The sequence below is a fragment of the Micropterus dolomieu genome, linkage group LG21 (assembly GCF_021292245.1).
Source record: "Micropterus dolomieu isolate WLL.071019.BEF.003 ecotype Adirondacks linkage group LG21, ASM2129224v1, whole genome shotgun sequence".
Taxonomy (NCBI): domain Eukaryota; kingdom Metazoa; phylum Chordata; class Actinopteri; order Centrarchiformes; family Centrarchidae; genus Micropterus; species Micropterus dolomieu.
This window is the reverse complement of record NC_060170.1, coordinates 9722406-9744449: the sequence shown is the minus strand read 5'-3', so window position 1 is coordinate 9744449 and position 22044 is coordinate 9722406. Positions and strand designations below refer to the sequence as shown.

At 38.6% G+C, this 22044-nt stretch overlaps 2 protein-coding genes across 3 annotated transcripts in view; one reads left to right on the top strand and one right to left on the bottom strand.

Annotated features, from left to right (window-relative positions):
• The window catches only part of LOC123959738 (phospholipid-transporting ATPase ID-like), a 54230-nt gene extending 41097 nt beyond the window's left edge, over nucleotides 1–13133 (bottom strand). The window contains exon 1 of one of the 2 annotated variants that reach the window (XM_046033989.1): nucleotides 13019–13133. The gene's annotated coding sequence lies outside the window, so the exon portion shown is untranslated. Of the gene's footprint in view, nucleotides 1–12801; nucleotides 12880–13018 lie in introns of those variants that run through there. The other variant, XM_046033990.1, reaches the window with a different exon arrangement.
• An 8141-nt stretch (nucleotides 13134–21274) lies between these two features.
• Nucleotides 21275–22044, top strand: part of mapk1 (mitogen-activated protein kinase 1) — a 35823-nt gene continuing 35053 nt past the window's right edge. The window contains exon 1 of the mRNA XM_046034284.1: nucleotides 21275–21663. Within this exon, the coding sequence (XP_045890240.1) occupies nucleotides 21518–21663 (146 nt within the window). The 5' untranslated portion in view covers nucleotides 21275–21517. The remainder of the gene's footprint in view (nucleotides 21664–22044) is intronic.

Sequence of the window (22044 nt, the reverse complement as noted above, 5' to 3'; positions counted from 1 at the left end):
ACTTGGATTCATCCGTCCACAACACTTTTTTCCAGTCTTCCTCTGTCCAATGTCTGTGTTCTTTTGCCCATCTTAATCTTTTTCTTTTATTGGCCAGTCTCAGATATGGCTTTTTCTTTGCCACTCTGCCCTGAAGCCCAGAATCCCGCAGCCGCCTCTTCACTGTAGATGTTGACACTGGTGTTTTGCGGGTACTATTTAATGAAGATGCCAGTTGGGGACCTGTGAGGCGTCTGTTTCTCAAACTAGAGACTCTAATGTACTTATCTTCTTGCTCAGTTGTGCAACGCGGCCTCCCACTTCTTTTTCTACTCTGGTTAGAGCCTGTTTGTGCTGTCCTCTGAAGGGAGTAGTACACACCATTGTAGGAAATCTTCAATTTCTTAGCAATGTCTCGCATGGAATAGCCTTCATTTCTAAGAACAAGAATAGACTGTCGAGTTTCAGATGAAAGTTCTGTTTTTCTGGCCATTTTGAGCGTTTAATTGACCCCCACAAATGTGATGCTCCAGAAACTCAATCTGCTCAAAGGAAGGTCAGTTTTGTAGCTTCTGTAACGACCTAAACTGTTTTCAGATGTGTGAACATGATTGCACAAGGGTTTTCTAATCATCAATTAGCCTTCTGAGCCAATGAGCAAACACATTGTACCATTAGAACACTGGAGTGACAGTTGCTGGAAATGGGCCTCTATACACCTATGTAGATATTGCACCAAAAACCAGACATTTGCAGCTAGAATAGTCATTTACCACATTAGCAATGTATAGAGTGTATTTCTTCAAAGTTAAGACTAGTTTAAAGTTATCTTCATTGAAAAGTACAGTGCTTTTCCTTCAAAAATAAGGACATTTCAATGTGACCCCAAACTTTTGAACGGTAGTGTATCTGTGTCCAGATGGTCGCGCTGATGTTTTTTGGTACATTCTTGTGTTAGCTAACATTTTAACACAACTATATAGAGAGAGAGCAAATGCACACAAACGTACACTTGGAGCCACCCACCACACATGCACTATTTGACCAAGTCCCACCATAAAAGCCCTCAAAGCAAACAGTCCACCAATTCATTCACTCTGAAGCTCCACTAAATTAACCCCCCAGTTCACTCCACAGCCAAACAAAGAGTCACCTGAACCCGGCAACGAGAGGCGTTTCCACTGTGGTTAACGGGGAAAAAGTGACGTTTAAACTCACTACCGTCATCATGAAAGATTTAACGAGGCTTTAAATATGAATGTCAAATGGTGTGGACTTCTGAATGTTTCGGAGTTTCACACTCTCGGTTTTGGCAGATACTCTGACTTTCCAGGCTTGACTACAGTGTCGACACACCGCAGAGACAAAACTGGTTGGTGAGTTATGGAGATGCTGGGAAGACTAACACAGCTCTCGAGTAAAGATTACAGTTGTGGTACTGGTGGTGCTGTTTGTCCAAATTATCATATTTCCCATAACCATGCTGCTCGCTGTCGATCCTTTCCCTAATTGCATCGAGGCTGAATAAGGATGAACGTGTTGGAGGTGATTTTTGCAGGCAGACTTTCATTCCTTCCACATCGCGTCACCAGAAACCCTGACAACTTTGCCTCATTTCATGCTGGAAGAACATTGCTTTCTTGGTATTTTTTGCCTTCAAGTTATCTGTCTGTTTCCCTACCAGATCTGATCAGTGGAGGTGTGGGAATGATTTATCGATGTCAGTGTCTATAAACAGGACTTAAACCTTGTAACTTTTGAAGACCATTTTGAAATTCAGGCAATACGATTTGAGATTTTTAGGTTTTACTGCTGTTGAGCAATTCAGTTTATTTCTTTAAAATATATACACTTTTGTTGGTACTTTAGTTTTGGTGAATTGTTAAAACATTTAAACTAAAACACTAATTGTCCTGTTTTGTTTTATTTGTAGTTTAGTAGGCAGTGTTTCTCTCAGTGTTACCCTCTTTTTTGGGATCTGATCAGCTATTATATACTTTTTGTTCCCCTTTGTGATGAGTTTGTTAGGTCAGTTTTGTCTGATTCAGTTTATTTTAAGTAATCAACCTGAGTTTAGGTTTGTCTAGTTGACCTCTTTTTTGGGCCAAGATTTTTGTTGCATATATTGCAACTGTCTCTTTCATTTTAGGGTAAAGAAAACACTTTTTTAAAATCCACCTGTGACTCCCACGCTTGCCAGCTCAGTCATTCACATCTGCCAACCAAAGCTTTGGAAAATATCCTTCAAAAAGCAATTTTTGAAGGGGAAAATAAAACTTTGTAACTAGTGTAACTACTGTACATCAACCATACAACTTGTGGTGTTTAAATAAGTCATGAGGTAAAAATTGTTTCACACTTAGTTTTAAAGCCACAGTGGAAAAAACATGTTGTGGTTTAACTTAAACCACCTTCACCACTAAAACTTAGTGATGCCTTGGAAATGCCCTACTTATCTGTTGTTGCTTTATTTTCCTCTCACACACACACACACACACACACACACACACACAAAGGTTTAATTTTTAAAGTGCAGGTAACAAACACTGGTATTAATGCTATTCCAGGTAAACAAAGGTGGGTAACAGTATCCCACTGTGACAGTCACCTGTGAATGGCTTAACAGGTCAGAGGTCACACAGGTGAATGAGTGTCTTGTGCGATTAGTGATCTCTGGTTTCTCAACTGAACAGCGCTCTATTATAGATACTGACTGCTTGTTTGCAGCTGAAAGAAAGAACCTTTTCCTCTGAATGTGTGTGTGTGTGTGTGTGTGTGTGTGTGTGTGTGTGTATGTGTATAGACAGGTGCTTGTGAATCCAATCGGCTGAAGAGCCTTTTGTGTTTGTATGGTTTAAAAAGCATGGTTTTCCTACTCAAACAAAATGATTGTTAGTTGCAGCCCTATTCCAAACTAAAAACTAAGGGGCACATTTTGGTGCTTATGCACATTAAAGTCACTCTGATTAAAGGTTATATGCTATCTCCCTTTAAACATGCTGTAGTCCAGCCCCACCCACCGAACCTAGTTTAAATCCAACAGCCCTGAGAAACTTGACCCACATCCAAACTACTGCTCTTATCAAAATTTACACTGGTACAATGACGTGAAACACACACATCCCCCCAAGAAAGAAAACAAAAACAGTTCTGTACTCAGAATGATGTACTGTGTTTGACTTGAATAAGGCCACAAACACTTGAAACAACTGGAGAAAGATAGGAGTTGTTGCATAATAGTTTCCATAGATCAGCCAATCACACAGTGACCACACAGTAAAAGATAAGCCAATGAGCACAGCTGCTGCGTTTTCAGAGGCCCCAGCATGTTCCCCCTCTATGTGTGTTTTGTCTAATAGCAAACAGACGTCTGGATAAATTAGGACTATTTTCAAGGAGGAGGAGAGAAAGGTGTGTAGAGGAGAACGAGTTGGCAAGAGGAGAGAGAGACAGTGGATAAGTTTTTCATGGCTTTGAGACATGTGCTTTCAGAATAAACTGAAAGAGTTAAGAAAACTAAGGATTTCTTAGGCTACAAACATTATTGGCATGGACGGATTAAGAGACAATGGTCCCCTGGGCATAGACATGTAAAAGGCCCCTGACCCTTCAACATAGGAGCAAGACACCCAGACTGAGAACAAATACTGCAGTCATTTTGTGGTCCTCTGGGTTCATGCTGTGTCTCTTTGTTTTAGTATCTTTGTAGTCATCTTGAGACTCTGGAGTCATTTAGCATCCCTTTGTAGTGTCTTTGTGGTCATTAATGTCTCTGTAGTCCCTGTGCATTTTTTTTGCAGTTATTTTGCATCTCCTTGTAGTTGTTGTTGTCACTTTGTGGTTGTTTCAAGTGTCTTTATAGTTGTTTTGCATCTCTTTTTGTCTTTGTGGTCGATCAGGGCAGAGCTTTGTGATTTTCCAACGAGAAACGGTAACAGTCATTTCAAACAGAGACTTTGGTCCCTGACCCTTTGGGCCCCTGGGCCTGTGCCCAGTAGGCCTGTTCATTAATCCATTCATGATTAAGGGAACCACAGAAACTTTTCTGAAAAAGCTCCTTCATAAATCGTCCACAAACGCTAACAGTGCTTTCATGAAACTCACAGAATCCTTGCAGATATATTTTGTGAATTCTTAATTGTCTTCACTGAAATCTGAAGGAAAGTCCTGGTTTGGTTTTTAGAGACTCAGCATTCCAGAACCCACCAGCCTACCTCTTCTGTTACATCTCTATCAACAAGTACTTGTCTTATCCGGCTGCTAGCTAATAATAGCTGGCAGCCAACACTGTGTTTTTCAGAGCATATCATCAGCTCTATGCTTGTTTTGACTGTATATATATACTGGTTCATATATATATACCAGTCTATATACCAGCGGATTAATAACATAATGCACACAGAGTAGAGGCCTGGTAGACTTAAATATATTATGAATTCTCATTAAATGATGACGTCTCTTAATATATCACACTATGGGAGAGATTCTGAATGTGCAGAAAGTTTTGAACATGAGCAGAAAACCTGCTGAAACACAGGAGCTGAATAAAGTCCAGGAGTTTATGAATTAAAATGAATTAATTTATCATTTAGGTGAAAAGGTGCCATGTAGACCTATTAAAAGAGGTTATAACGGAGACTCAAATTTCAAATCTCCCCTAGGGCTCCAACACCATGGTCTAACATCATTGTAAACTGAATATCTTTGGATTTCTGTTGGTCGGACTACAACAAGTCCAAGACGGTGTCACTTTGAGCTCTATAAAACTGTGACGAACTGTGTTCTCTGATATTCTACAAACCAAACAATCAATCAATTAATCAAGAAAATGATCTGCAGGTAAATGAGTAATGAAAATAGTTGTTAGTTGCAGTTCTAGAGGGAAGGTCTCTTTCCCTTTCACCTTCATCATTATTGTGTGTTCCTTCAAGAACGTCCCAGTCCGCTTGTTCTCTCACATTACATCCTGTATTGTTACTGAATACCTTTCAATCAAAGCTTTCACCGCCGCTAAGTTGATTCTTTTGATTTTCTGCCCGGTCAAAAAGCTCTAAAAGCAAACCTTAGTCTTGTGTGAAAGCTGCGCCTGCAACTGTTGATTTTGAATACACTTAAAATTGGGCGTCTGTGTTGTTTCACCATATCCGCCTTCAGAATTCAGTGCACAAATCTGTTACATTAACTCAACAATTGCAGGATGTAGCAGTGATAGTGAATTCTAGCAAATTCCCCTAACCGCAACTTCTGTGGAAAACAGGGCTCGTATACCATTAAAAAGGGAGTTGTGAGGCAACTCAGAGGAAATGCTTTTAGATCAACATGCTATTTTCATGCAGCTACTCAGACATGCATTGCTGAACTATAGATTTATAGATGTGATCAGTTCTTTAAGTAGTGACGAAAAAACACTAGTAAAAAGATTAAGTGACAAATCCAAACTGTGTCCTTAACAGCAGCAAGTAAGCACTTGATACAAGGAGAACAAGGTTTACCGATACAAAGCAGCTTATTGAACATGTAGAGCTGATTTCAGAACGAAGGTGAAGTACATTTTAGAGAAGAGATTCTGTACACAGTCAGTGGAAAGCTGGCACCAACTTAGATGTCTGAGTTTAAAATCTTTCATAATGGATACAAAACTTGACAATACACAAGCAGGGCTGATTTTTGTTTGTTTGTTCATGTGTCCTACACTAAATACCAAGTACCAAAAGATGGTTTCTTTTTCCAAAAGAAGAAGTTATTTTACCTGTGCTTTAAATTAGGGATGTGACTAGTAATCATTTTTGTTATCGATTAATTGTTGGGTCTAAACTTTTAAATAGTTTTAAATATTTAAAAAAGTGTCCTGTTTTGTCCAGCGAACATTTAAATACCTGAACATATACAATTCAGTATCACAGGAGACATATCACAGGGAAAAAAACAGCAAATATTAATATTGCTTCAGCTGTACATTATGTTAAGATTAGATGCATTTGAGGATATTGGTTTTTTTTTTGGCAAATTTCAAAAATAAAAACAAGTTTTTATTCTTTAGTGTTCGGTATGGAAGAGGTTTAGTTTTGGTATCAGTACTGAAATTTGAGCGGTATTGTGACTAATATTGATATATATTTTTTTATTATTCCCAGCTGCAGAGAGAAGAGGAAAAGGGGAGAAGGGTCTGGAGGAAAATATGAGCTGTCAAACATACACATGCACAGACGTACAACACACACAGAGTCGGTGCGGATGCTGCTAACTATCTGATGTCTGTACAGTCGGTAACGTGGCTATTTGTGGTGGAAAAACACAAACAGCAAAATACACTCCGAACATGTGGGGTTACAATTGACTTTGTGTAATCTGTAGGCGGGTAAAGGATGCTCAGTGACTATGGGATGCTGCAGGGTCCTAAAGGGATACTAAGCAATTTAAAGCTGAAACTGAAACTGACTGGTTCAACAAAAGCCTACATGTACCGCTACTCTGAAGAAAAATGTCTACATCCTACATTAAGTACAGAAATGAGTAAAACTTTCTGCAAAGAGGTTTGGATTTCACCTGACCACAGCTAAACCACAGCTCAACTGAAACTCACAGTCTGACAGTCTAAGCTCAGGGGGTTCAGCCTGTGGTGAAGGGCTGTGCAGTTGGAGCATTTGCACTTTGTTGAGCTGCTGATTATCACCAAGAACAACAACAAAAGATTTTTTTTTAATCAAACGGCTGAAACTGTCTGCAATACAAAAACAAAATCTACCTGCCATGTTTTATACTTATTGTTTAGCACCAAAACACCAAAGCAAATTCAAAAAACATTGGTATAATCTGTGAACACAACGCAGTCAAAGGTATTGAAAACAATACTGTTTTGGCATTGGTACCCAAACTCAAGTATCTTATTGGCAATAGTATTGACAGACTTAAAATGATACCCATCTCTAGTCAGTTGTAGAGTCAGTTTCATTTCTAAATATCACAGGTCACCTAAATAGTGTGCAACCTTTTCTGATGACTATGCTGTCTATTATTTGACTTTCACGGTGTAGTTATTGTTGGTGATTTTAACATCCACATTGACAACCCCCAGGACAAAGAACTGTGACTGACTCAGCATGTGATGGAGCCCACACACAATAAGGGGACACAGTCTGGATTTAATCATCTCAAAGTGTCTGAACATTTCCAAGCTTGTGATGACTGATATTGCTCTCTGATCATTCTGTGTTTTCTCTGATAGCGTTATTTCCGTGCATACAAATGTTCAAACAGAAGTCACTGAAAACACCAGGCTCTCTTCCACACCAGCCCTCTCATGGGTCTCAGTCAATGAGAATGTAGATGATGAATTCTAAAATTACAAATATTATTGATGCCATTGAACCAGTCAAGGTGAAAGTGGTCTCTGGTAAGAAAAGATCTCCACGGAGAAATTTGTTTTGTCCCTTTGTCTATTTAAAATCAATTTAACATATGACACAATTTCATCCTATGAAAAATAAAAATCTGGAGGAGATAATACAACATCTGAAATCCTCCTCCTGCTGCCTTGATATTCTGCCAGCAGGCATTTTCAAAAATGTTTATAATTGCATGGCCTCACAAAACTGCAGTCATCAAGCCACTCTTAAAAAAAGGACAATCTAGACACATCACTAATGACCAATTATAGGCCCGTATGAAACATCCTGTTTGTCTTTTTATATTGCCCAGTGTTGCTTTTATGTTTTAAAGCACTTCAAATTGCCTTGTTGCTCATATGTGCTATACAAATAAACTTGCCTTGCAAAAGATGCAAAGGAACACTGTATTACTGTAATTCTGTAACTTACAACAACTGAGGGTTTAGTGAACCAATTTGTCCTCTATCAATTATGTTTTGTTGTGTGCAGTCAGTTGGATTTTCTTTGTCAAATTTTAAAATTTAGAATATCTCATAATTGGAAGATGCTGAGCCAAGGTACAGCTTTGGGTTTTCAACTTTGTGGGTGGGGGCCCTTTCGTTCCACTGTATTTCTGTGCCACTGAACCACACACACCATATTTTGCTTTGGCTGTTGGTTTTTCTGCTAATTCAATGCCCCAGCCAGGAACCATGACCACAAAATACAAAAACACAATGCTTATCCGGGGCAGCCACTGTGCTCGTTTTCTGCTTATAGTTTATTAGGATTCTGCAGCCTACACATATTTTCAACATGTTAGATATTACAACCCAAAGTGCTTTAGCTTTCAACCCAGTAATTACCTGTAAATTCCACCAAAGACCAGAAAAGACCAATTTCAAGACCATTTTTAGCAATTGCAGCTGGAAAGTAACTAAAGGCAGCTGAACTTTATTTAGAATGAAGAAATATTAACTTTTTACTCTACTACATTTATATGGCAGCTGTAGTTACAAATTAAGATTATACATTACAAAGATATTCATCGATAAATCAAATCCTCTGACATAAAAGTGATACAAATCTGGGATCTGTGGCTGTCGCAGCACTGTAATAAGCACGGCCAATCGTTTAATTCGGCCCAGATGAAATGATTAGCTGGCTCTCCTGCCTGTCTGTTTAGCTACCTGAGTGCACTATGCCATTGCACTCATTGCACATGAGCATGTGTTTTGGGGTAGTGGCTTTGGAGGGAGGCCTAAAGAGAGGGGGTGGGATATTTCCAGTTGGATACTTTCAAAATCTAGCTGTCTCTTGCCAGTTTCACCAGCACTGCCTACCCCAGCTTTAAAAGGCAGTTCAATTTTACAATATTTCACAAAATGCAAAGACAAGGGAAAAATTCTAAACCAGGAAAATGATTTGTGTAATCAGAACTTTCGTCTGCTGTAATCTCCCGTCTAGATTTATCTGGTGAGCCTTTGGAGGGGTCCGACCCCTAGGCTGGGAACTACTGGACTTAACTAACTAACTGTATATACAGTAGTTAAAACTAGATCCACCTTGAGCAGCTATGACAGTAAAATGCTGCTTACACAATTTCTCAGTCACAGGGGCCATCAGTCACTTTTGATACTAATGTACTTAACTTAACAACACTTTTCAATGCAGGACTTTTACTTGTAATTGAGTATTTGTACACTGGTGTATTGGTACTTTTACTTAAGTAAAGCTTTTCAGAAATTCCTCCAGCACTCTTGGCAAAAAAGCAAAATCAGCCAGACAGCCAAAGCCAGAGCAGAGTCCTGACTGTTGTTTATTAATTTCCCCTTTATCAGATTTCCCTTGACCTGTCACTCAAAATATGTTACGACCACAGAATCAGTTTTGATCTAACTGACAACTAAGTTGAATAAACAAATAGAAGGTGACATAGGAATGATGTTTTTTTAAAGGTTCCTGTGGATTACAGATTAATGACAGTTTCCTCAGTATAATGGACTTTTAGTGAATGAGGAAGTTCACATAGTGTGAGCTGTTCACACCTTGCATTTTGAGAGAATGACACCGTTTAGAACATGAGACCTGAACTGATTTGTAACGTTGATGAATAGAGATGTATATCCACATGCACACCTATCACCTGTTCAGACCTTTTTTCCCACCGATGATAAACATTAACAAAGCAAGAATGTGAGATGCTGTTATGACACGCCAGCACAATACAGTATGGGCCCTTTGAGTGCCGCACCAAAAGACCCAGACAATCAACCTCTGAATAATTCACCTGACCTCTCAGGCCACAGAGCCACTCCTCCTCTCATCTTACCTGATAAAACCCTGACATTTTGACTGACCTTTTAAGCTTAATAACCTCCTTTATGTACCATCGAGACTCTTTGACAGACGCAGCGTCACAACAGTCTAACAACGAACGCCTTTCAAGTTGTTGCACGAACTTGGATTTTGACCCACATTAAATTAATTATTGCACGAAGCAATAGAAGTTATTGATTTAGATCAAATTCAAGGAATTACCTTACATGACCCTCATCAGTTCAGTGTAGATGGAGCAGCTGAGGTTTAGTCACATGTTCAATCACATGCAAGATTTCTAAGTTACATCTCTCATCATTTTCTTTCTAATAAACTAAAACTGCTTCAGTTTTTTCTCCTGTTATAAACATGCATACACACACACACTCTGATTCATGATCATTTAGAGTTGCTTTCCTAAAGTACTTCACCTTAGTAAGTTTTAATCACATTAATGTTCATTATATGTATAGTTTTTTTCCCGTTGCTTTGTTGTTGTTTCCCCTTTTTTGTCAGCATGGCTCTGGAGATGGCAATGTTGGTTGGCCTGTCTGTTGGTCCACTGCTTTGGTTCTGACTGAAATAGCTCAGCAACCACTGACTTGATTAACCTGTACACAGACATTCATGGTCGTGAGAGGATGAATGACATCTGCACAGGTGCGTTCAGTGTTGCTACGTAATGTCCACCATGTCAAATAAAAAATTAGTCTGCAAGTCTGCCTGCAAGTTAGCCTAGTTAAATTAACCCATGATGGAAAAAAAAATCAAAACAGTAGAAAAACGAGGTACCAACCGAACTGTGGCTCAATCAGGGTCTGAACCGAACCGTGGACTCAACACCAACCTTAACTATTGGATGAACTGCTGTGAAATTTAGTACAGACACTAATTTCCCCCTCAGGGTGAAGTGTAATGACTTTGCTGATTCATTGCCAATTTCTCTATAGCGCCATTATCAAGTCCCCATTTAATTTGTCCAATACTTTTTGTTCATGATCAAATATCAAAATTAATGACTTTCCCATCAGCCTCAGCTGTACTTTGTGTTTAGGGCTAATCAGCTAATGTTAGCATGCTGACACACTAAATGAAGCCGGTGAACCTTCTACCTGCATAATATCAGCATGTTAACATTGTCATTGTGAGCTTGTTAGCATGCTGACATTAGCATTTAGCTCAAGTACAGACTTTTGTTTCTCTAATTCCTTGCTTTTTTAAATCATTTGTACCGCTAACCGCTTAAATTTAAGTGCATTGTATTGGTAGAGGCCCGCGACCCTGTACACAGCATAAGCGGTTGACGATAGAGGGTAGAGGACTACAAGAGTACACAGCATTCCTGTAACCTTCTGACGATTATGTTATATTCAGGGAGATGCTAATAAATATAATAAAAGACAAGACAGGCAAAGTTTTTTGAACTATTGAGACACTCAAATTGTAAAAGCTACTCCATGGCTGCATGCATGATTTGCCTGTACTGGTAAAAAGTTGTGAATATTGGGCTTACTACTGAGGCTTACAAGAAAGGATAAGTTTCCTTTTTTCTGTAATTCACACTGCACAAATTACAACACTAAGATATCAAATATTAAGTTGAGAGATGTCAGTGTGCATAGAAACATAAAGCATGACAACAAAATGTGTTATAGCTGTCAGTATAAATCTAAAAAACAGTCTATAAAAAGTGACGCATATGTTGTCATGTTTCAGATAGGTTTAATAATCCCAATCTCTAGAAAGACACTTCGATGCACCTTGCTGTTTAAAAAATGGAAATATGTCCATGTAACTGCTGGGTTAGTGGGCAAACATCTCAATCTGATGTCATGTTCTTTGCATTTGTCCATTTGTTTCAGAAAATAAACATCACTATCAGTGTAAGCAGTGCTAACGTGTCAAAGCAGATCTGTCACTATAGCACGCAAAAATAGTGCTAATATTATAAAGGCACACAAAAGAAACATTTAATTTAAATGTGTTTTAAAGTCAATGTCTCCTTAAAGTTGTAGCTGACAGTTAACAACTGTGAGTTGTCAGACAGTTACACCACAACACCACTTAACAACTGAGCAGTGGTGAAAGTACTTAGATCTTTTGCTCAAGTAAAATTTGTTGTATCACAGTGTAAAAATACTCTTACACATTGAAGAGTATCACTGCATTATGACTGGACTGCATTTAAATAGCACCTTTCTAGTCTTCTGAGCACTCAAAGCATTGTACAAGCACTGTCACATTCACCTACTGATGCAAGGTGTCAACCGCTCCTCAGAAAGTAAACTTCCATTCACACTTTGGGTTCAGTGTGCCCATGGACACTTCAACATGCAGGAGGATTAATGTGTATATCACTTTAATGCTTAAAGCAGGTATAACAATACATAGCAACTTTTAGTTGATTTCTATTTTGTATCAATAATCTGAATTTGTAAAGTAAGGTAAAATAAATGCAGTGGAGGAAAGGTATACTCAGGTAGCCTAAAGTACATCAAAGTTGTGCTTAAGTACAGTATTTGAGTAAATGTAATTAGTTAGCAGCTTTCTACCGCTGCAGCGGTGTAGGCGATCATCAAACTACTTTCTGTGAGTAGAGAACGATCTGCAGGATATGAGCACTTCACTGCCTCCCGCGATATAATGATGTAGAAGTTACTCATCACCGCAAAACCGTAGTTTACCTACAACTACAGTCTCTGTAGCCTAAGATCACAGTTTTTATAAACATCATCCTTATGATCATTAGGCTACTAATCCAATGTGTTCCTCTGCAGCACACTACAGACTGAAACCTTTATTTCAAAGCGAAACCAAGAAATAAAATCATGTTTTGACAGCTAAACGGTCCTGCGGTGATCGGGCATCATCACAAAAACTAAACACACTTCGGTCTTATACAAAAAGTATAGGTTTTTAGTACCTATAAGTTTAGGTAAAAAGAAGTTTTGGATGAGTTTCAGCAAACAGCAGCTCAGTTTAACCAACACAGAACTAAAGTAGCCCAACCCGTGAAGTTGCTGTTGTGGAAGTGCACACAGTGGGTGTATATTCGTCCTGAGAGAAAACAAGAGAGTGAAGCTGAGGTGTTTCCCTTCCCAAACCCAGACTTGCCAACTCTCTCCTCCTCCTTCACCTCAGTCTTTGATTCTTTCCGTTTCTTTTACCGTGGCGGGCTCCCCGGAGGGCAGCGCAGACAGTTGTTGCCCATTCACTACAGCTTCCTGTTCGTCTGCCTTTCTCTCTTCCTCTTCCATCTCTTCCCTTTCTCTCCCCAAAATCCATCTCAGCATGTCGACCCCTCTCCCCGCTCCACCTTGACCCCTCCAAGGTCAGTAAAAGCGTCTTCTTACCGTGCGTCCTGGCTTCGTGCGGTGCGTCCCGGCGGAGCTGCGCGTCGCCAGCAGTCCGTGGAATTAAACAACAAAATCTCCAAACTACAAGAAGAAACGAGAGTTAATGTTTTCCTCCTGGCTTCCCACCACCCGCTTCTGTTCCTCCTACTCCACTCCCCTCCCTCTCTCATGCTCTCCCCTCCTCCTCCTCTCTCCACTCCCCATCGTGGGCGCAGTCAGTGTTTCTTTCCTCCATTCAGTTATTAATTCAACTCTTGTCATGAAAACACGGAAACGTTTATTAGCAAAAACACTTACAGAGGCAAGATAAATGGCTGGTCACGTGGCGTATAGTCGTAATTAAGAAGTTTGGAACATCTTTGACCGCACGGTAAACTTAAATGAATAAATTAAACTACCTCACGAACTTTCACAACACTTTTAGAAAAACACCAGTTAATATTTAGGCTACATCTGTAAGACTAAAAGGCCTGTGCTACAGTGATTGAGATGTAGTCAGAGTCTTTACTTAAAAGTACTAATATTACACTGTTAAAATACTTTAGTAGCCTAAGTATAATCAAGAAAATGTGGGCTACTTAAAGTAAAACTCAATACTATTAATAATAATAATAATAATAATAATAATAATAATAATAATAATCTTTATTTGTAGAGCACTTTTCAAAAACAAGTTACAAAGTGCTTTAACAAGTGTAAAGACAATAATACCCAAGAGACAATAAGGCTATATATTCTATAAAAACATTATTATTACTCATGTATTAATGTAATAGCAGGAGTTTACTGCTGTAGTTGGTTGAGCTGGAGCTCATTTTGAACTATTTTGTATTAAACTGCAACTGATGATTATTTTCTCCATTAATCGATTGATTGTTTGGTTTGTAAAAATAGTGAGAAATGATGTTACAATTACCCAGAGCCCAAAGTGACAACACTACTCATATGTACTGTCTTACTTTGTAAAATAGTAACTAATGCTGTCAAATAATTGTAGTGGAGTAAAAAGCAGGCCTATATTTAACTATGAAATGTAGTGGAGTGGAACCATAAAGTGGCATGAAAGGAAAGTAAAGAGCCTATATTTGCTTTATCTATGTTTGGTCTTCTGTTTTGTTTTGGAACTGTGAAGCATTTTGTAAGCCTGGATTTGAAACCGACATAAATGTAGTTTTACTTACTTTTTCCTTGCAGAGTGAAGCTGACTTCTTCTGTTGTTCTTGTGAAGAAGAAAAACGCAAAGAACATACACACACAAAATGATGTAATGATGTGTGTACAGTAATTATTTGCATGTGCATCAGTTGCAAAATGGTCATACTGTTTTTCAAAAGACCATAGGGTCAGGTTTATTGCTCATTCACTGTTGCTCATCTTCGCACACATTCATAAGTGAGCTGTTTCCCTAAATCATACATTACTCATATACACCCACACACCCCACCCCCAAGAATTAACATATTAAAAGATTTAGTAAACATTCACATCACTTCAGGCCCTCAGTGATTGTGGTGTCACTGCGCCATGCGTTCATCAAATGATGATGGGACCACAAGGTGTCGCCAAAATGCATAAAAATACATCTTTGGATTATTTAGTATTTGTTTAGCATAGTTTTTCATTCTGTTTCATCAGTATCCTCTTCAGTCTTCTTGGCTTGGCAGATGTTTTGTCTTGCTAATCACATGTGTTAATATGTTTACACAAACTACCTGCTGCTAATAGCTTATTATGCACTACCTCACAGTACCTCACAGTCCTATTGCACCATTGTCAGTTACATTGTCTTTGTCTTACAGTCCAGTCCCATAGTCTATAGTGTTTTTGCGCTATAGTCTTCGTCTCTTGCACTTTTATGCACATATTTGTTCAGTTTATTATGTTTTATGTTGTATATTCTATGTTTTGCACGGTTTAGTGCTTCTTTACCTGCTGCACCATAGGCTCCTGGACAACAGTATTTCAACCCAAATGTATACTTGTACATGGATGAGTTGACAATGAAGAGTCTTTAACTGTCCCATTTTTACCAGCTCGTCGCTGCCATTGTTTTGCTAATTATGATATTTAGTGCCCCAAGTGTTTTATCACATAATACAATTCCCCTGTTGATGTAGTAGTACGTAAGAAGTTGCAGTTAGCAAGAGTCACGACACTTGAATTTTAGTGGGCAAACCCTTGTCTGAGGAGAAAACTGTTTTGTGTTTTCTATAGATAACCCAGCAAAAAAAAAACATCGCTTTTTCAGGACACTGTATTTTAAAGAAAATTCTGTAAAAAAATCTATTTATTACTTTATTGTAAAGCGTGTAAACAATTAAACTATATTCTTTCATGCTTGTTCAATGAAGCATAAACAGTCAATGAACATGCACCTGTGGAATAGTTGTTGATACCCTGCGTAAAGACGGTAGGCAATTAAAGTCACTGTTATAAAAACTTAAAACAATAAAGAGACCTTTCTAGTCACTCTGAAACCCCCCCCAAAAAAGATGTGCTGGGTCCTTGCTCATCTGCGCGAACGTGCCTTAGGCATGCTGCAAGGAGGCATTAGGACTGCTGATGTTGCCAGGGCAATAAATGGCAATGTCTGTACTGTGAGACCCCAAAAAAAGCACTACATCAAGACAGGAAAGACAGCTAATCGTCCTCACAGTGGCAGACCACATGTGACAACACTTGCACAAGACCATAGAGCCACACCTGATACTTTCTGTTCCGTTACTCACACGTCTGTGAAACTTTGTCCTATTTTGTTGAATCTTTTTTTGTTCATAGAAATATTAACACAAAAATTAAGCAGTTGTAAGTGAGAGGACGTTCCTTTTTTTTGCTACATGTCATTTTGTACCTTAGTTTGAGCAAAATAAAAAAATAATAATACAAACATTTTTTTGTTTATCTAATAAACAAACCTGTTGACTGTGTTTGGAGCAACAGCCTCAGTTTTGGCTGAAATCTCTGCATCAGGGGATTCCTTTTTGTCCCGTGTCTTCCTCTCCTTCTTTGTTTTCTTCATTTCTTTCAGCTTACAGTAGTGGTGGAAAGTACCTACAGTATATTTACGTTTATTCAAGTCCTGTACCAAGGTACAAATTTTATTTTTTTTAGTAAGTATTTCTCTTTTATGGAATTGGTATTACAGATATTAGTATGTAGTCAACATGGAGGTTTGGTTAGCAGAGACTGTCCTCACCTGAGGCACCACAACAAACAAATTTAGAGGGAACAGGTTGGCTCATACAGTTAGGTTAAGCTAGGATAACCTAGGTATAGAGTGACTCGCATTTCAGGTGGGTTCGGTTCGGTTTGCACAATGCCATTTGACAATCAAGTGGTTAATTCTTTAATCCTAGGTGGTTGCAACAGTATTTCTAATTCTTGACTTTTCTTTACCTCAGTTTTGGTCTACCTCTGTGCTACATTAGAAACATCCCTTGTCCATTCCTCAGTCTCTGCTTGTTTTCGTGCCTCCCTATCACTCATTTGATTTGTCGTTTTGATGCGTACACCTGCCTCCTTATGTAGTGCTCCCTTAGTATTTTCATCTCCCTCTGTCCATTAGTGTCACCTGAAATTAATAATATATGAAAGGTTAAGGTATGAAGTTCAGTTGTACACCTGCAACCCTGCCAACTAGAAATAGTCAACACACCCCATGTGCATCATGTTGTAACTTGTTGCAGAATACATGTTGGCCTGGCACCTAATCACATGGGATTAGTGGGTTATTCAGCTATTTTTGGCCTTAAATGAAGTTTTCTCATATCACCAAACTGGCTCACTTTTTACTAAGGCAGATCACTGTGACCTACGCTGAGTCTCAAACATGCTTCAGAGCAGGTTCAGTTTACAAAAAAGTGAAAAGTGATAAAAAGTGACATTTTTATAGATTACTCAGAGCCGGAATCAATTGAAACTGTTCCATGATATCTTTCCCATAAAACGTCATTTTTACATGTTGTAGCGACATGTGGCCCACTGCAAGGAACCCTGCTCTCTTGGGTCACCATCTCCGGGTGCCCTTAGCCAATTATGAATTCAGATACAACTTAGGAAAAACAGCGACCCAGGCTAGTTTCAACACTAGGTACTGGCCTGACCGTCTGCATTGAATATCTAACTCCAGATTCAAACATTCCCTAGTCAACCCCTCTTCCCCTCTCGTTTTAGATTCCAGAGAGTAGGGCACTGAACACATAACCTGGAATGACCTCCTTAAAGGGCCAGTTTGCTGCTTATCTGTAATGAGGTGCGTTAATGGAGGCAGTGTGGATGTTAAAGTAAGTAAACACTAACTTACCAGTCCAGAAGAGGGGGAAGAAAACGAAGGCAAAAAATGAGATGAAAAACTGTTTCTAGTTTTCTTAAGGCGTCCACCCAAAGAGAAACTTATTTAATTTCAACAAGCCCCAAAAAGTTCTAGGGTCAGCAACTTAAATAAAGATATAGACAGGGAGGACCCCACTCTTTTCTCAAGCTATCATTGGCTATCAGGACTTGATCATGACATTGTTTGGTTTTTACATTACTTCCGTTTCTGAGTAGATGGTCCTTCTGTCCAGTAGTTGCAACATCCCTTTACCTCAGTTCACAAACAATTCTCCAAATAAGGTAATAAAAACGTATCGTGCAGGTCTCTATAACTCATGTAACTCAAATCTCTTCTCTTACATAATCCTAAATGCATGCACAATTAAAAAAATCTGTTTTAAATGCATCACTCCAAATGCAAAATACATCAAACCAATTCATGTCAACACTCATCCTACCCTTCTCACCTCTTTCTGACTTCAAAAGGACAGAAAGGCCTCCTCCTGCTCCTATAATCACAAAATGATTTCCTCTTTACTGGACATCAACGTCTAATCTGAAATGTGATCATGTACAACCATAGGTCTCTGGAGGCTGAGCAAAGGTCAGGGCACAAGAGACTGCAGAGACACAATAAAATATAAAACAGTATATCAAGCAAAACATCGTTCTTACTTTAACTTTGTACTATTGCAATCTGAGCAAAGCAGTAAACAATTATCAGTCTTAAAACAGAGGCCATCAGAGTTAAAGCACAGGCGAATCATTTTACTATATGACTTGTATATGTGTCAGGCAGTATACAGTATCTGTGAAGGCCCCCAAGAACCAGAACCAGTTGCTTCCAGTGTCCTTTTCTTCACCTTCATCTCATTCTCACAACAATGTACACTGTGTTGAAGGGTCAGAATTAGAGGTGTTGGTAGGTGGATTTTCAAACTTTGGTGAGATCCAGGCTATTTCTCCCTGCTCTTTACCTAGGCTAACCACTTCCTGGCTGAACTTCAACAACAGGTTCTTATTATTTAAAGACTGTCTTAAAACAGTGCTCACATGCACATGTGAAGTGTAATTGATTCTCCTGTTCATGCTGCTACAAATAAATTCCTTCTTAAAACAACTTCAGTGTTTGGTTTATGGTTTATTTTATTAGGGGCCGATACATTTAATGTAGATAAACTGATGGGCTTTTAAAGAAATAAAACATTCAAAAAGAGAGAAAGGAATAAAGAAGAGACAGGAAATAATATAAGTAAATTGGGGTTTTCATAAGCTGTACGCAATAATCATCAAAATTATATCAAATAAAGGCTTGAAATATCTCACTTTGCATGTAATGAGTCTATATAATATATTAGTTTCACCTTTAAAGCTGAATTACTGAAATAAATAAACTTTTGCACAATATGCTAATTTTGCATGTTTCACCTGTATTTCCCAAAGACAACCTCTGCATATGACACTGAGCACGTGCACTCAACTGCTTTGGTCGACCATGGCGAGGCCTGTTCTGAGTGGAACCTGTCCTGTTGAACTGCTGTATGGTTGTGGCCACCGTGCTGCAGCTCAGTTTCAGGGTCTTGAATTTTATGAATAATGTTGAGGTTTGGACTGTTGGTTGAACATTAGCATTTTGAAGCTCTGGGCTCCACCTCAACCAACTACAAATTAAAAAGTAAAATCCTGCTTTTACATTATTGCATGAGTAAAATAATCTAATGATATGATATAACTCTATTTTTTATATAATACATATAAAATGGTACAGAACGAAAGAGGACAAAATGTCCTGACTTCTAATCTTGGTGCTTGTAAGGTAAAATATCTTGGACATTTTATTACAGAACAAATGACACATGATGTATTTTGATTTCTAATTGTCTGTGTTCTGCTTTTACTGTAATTAATATGCCTTATGATTGACTTTAGGCTGGACAGGGACAGTGATGTTTATTAATGTGCACTGTCCCTGAGAAATAAACTGAATAAATAAATGATAATATTTAAAGGCAATACTGCAAGATGTAAGCCTGTATTCAAGCAAAATGCTCTGATGCATGTTTAGTATGTGTTGGCTACGGATGGAGCGGAGAGCTCTCTGTTCAGAGCACATTGTACACTACACACACGAATAACAACAAAGCAAGTATACACAAATTTCAAGTGGCTTATGATGACGGCATGAGAATATTATAGACCTAGATGATGTATTGCAAGTGACATGTCTGTGTCCGCAGGAGTCAATACTTTCATGACTGATCTAAGAAAGTTGATGTGCATTTGCAAGCATTATGACTCTGAAAATGATATCATCTTGGTTTTATCAAACGCAACTTTTAGTACCTCATGTTGCCAGTCCCAGCTGTTGAAACATGGGTAAATTTATCCTGCTGTGAGACATGAATATATATTTTTATATCTTTGAAACCATGATCTTTTATTGTGCCTTTGTATGTAATGTCCTGTCTTTCATTTGGATCCTGAGTCTGAAATAATGTAAGAATTGAATTGAAAATAAATCACATTGCAGGACAGGAGTATTTTAACAGTGTGGTATTGGTAGCCTGTTACTTAGACTGTGTATAAAGCAGGGGTAGCCAAATTTTTTTGATTGTGGGCCATATACAGAAAAATATGAGAAGTCACGGCATTATTCTGACATTTTCGCATTCCCTTGCTAACTCTAGTGTTTTCAGTTTTCTGCCAAGTTTAATGAGCTGAGGTCAAGTTGGTTGTTCATGGTGACAGCGACATCTAGTGTTTAAACTAGGATGTACAATGTTCATACAGTACAATACAGGCTGTTAGAAATAAACTCACCATGTTTTAGCCTAGTTTTTTATGTAGTCTAGCCTTCTTTATACCCCTAGTATAAAGGATCTGTATACATATTCCACGGTTGGATCTGCCAGCTTATTGTCTTATTGTGTGCTGAACTGATCATGTTTTAATTAGGCTAAGCTAAAATATTAATAGCCTAGCTATTTATACATTTTGATTGCCTATTTCTTTCACGAATTGAGATTTTTGTGTTGGGTTTTTTGACTGTACTTAAGAAATAATTTTAAGACATCATGTTGCTATCTGGTTATTTGTGAGGGGTATTTGTTATAATAATTATTTGCAATGTATGGCCTACTGCTACACTAAGAAATTATCAATCAAAAGAATCAGATTAATGACAGCTGATTTATTGTCTGCTGAACTAATTGTGTTTTAATTACGCTAAACAATAGCTTACCAGCTATTAATGCATTTTTATCGCTCTTTCTTTCATAAGTGGAGAGTTTTTTGTTGTTTAAGTACGTTTGTTTGTTGGGACAGTGCAATTAACTATTTTTGCTAACCCCGGCACATTTAAAATCAAAATCAAATCATATTTTATTTACAGTGCAAAATCACCACGCAGCCTGGTCCCAAGAACTTTCCAAGAAATACACACGATCAAATACAAAAGAGCGTAAAACACAGGATAAAATACATAAGACATAAGAGAAAATACTCAAGATAAAGCACATCAGGGTAAAAACAGCGAAAATTAATGAGAAGATAAAACAGCTACATTTAAAAAGATTAAGAGGATATTAAAAGGTGCTCGACCCAACAGGAATTCTAGGAGATGCTGTAGTGACATGACATGAGCACGAGGAGGTTTTTTTAGAAAATATCCACTAAATAGATAAACTGTATTTTAGGACATAACTAATAGAAACTCAAACAATAACTGAACTTGTTTAAACTACAGGACTTGGTTTATTTTTCTCCTGATTAGTGCCCTGTTTATGAATATTTTGAGATTCAGTTTCTGTAAACTGAACGCCTTTCAGGTGAGTTGAAGCAGTACCTGAATGCAACTCTGGTCATCCAAAAAAGAAAAACTCGGATCACATGACCGCCTCCGTTATTTCCTGCAGCAGCAGCCACCTCTTCGCTGCCCGCCCCTGCCTGCCTGCCTGCCTGCGACAGCACAGCAGTGGTGTGGTCGCTCTGAACGCACGTTAACGGCGTACCTAGTGAAAGCCTCGGCCTCTCGGGAAACCCTGCTCCACTCACAGCGACGACGGATATAAACACACACATATATTTTTGTAAACTTGGTTCCTGTGTGTATTTGATAGCGTTGTAAAAAAACAACAACAACAACAACAAAAAAAAAAAACCAACAAAAAGCCAGTGCTCATAATGGCGACAGCTGCGGTGTCTGCCCCTGCTGGCTGCGGCCCCAGCCCCGGGTCGGGAACGGAGCTGGTCCGCGGGCAGGCCTTCGATGTCGGGCCTCGGTACAGCAACCTCTCCTACATCGGGGAAGGAGCCTATGGGATGGTGTGGTAAGTTTAGCCGAAGGCTCTGTTTCCCTACCTAACGTTAGCTCTTTTTTTTTTGGAGTTTACACCTTTTCTTTTTAGCCCGACATAACATTAGCTCGCCTAAATCTTTTCCGTTATAAACAACTTAATGTCATGTTGTAACGTTAGCTAGCAAGCAACAGGGACAAACCGAAACACAGCCTTAGCTAGTTGGACAACGTTGGTTTGGGGAAATAAATCACGACTGAATGTGTGACTTATTTAAGCTTACATTTGGTGGGATTTTGTGTTGTAATGATCACCGACTAGAAGTCAGTGTATTTAGCCTGGAAGTCTATTTTTATTTAGTTACTTGCATCAATGGGGATCAGGTTTCTAACGTTACATAAAATCCCATTTGCA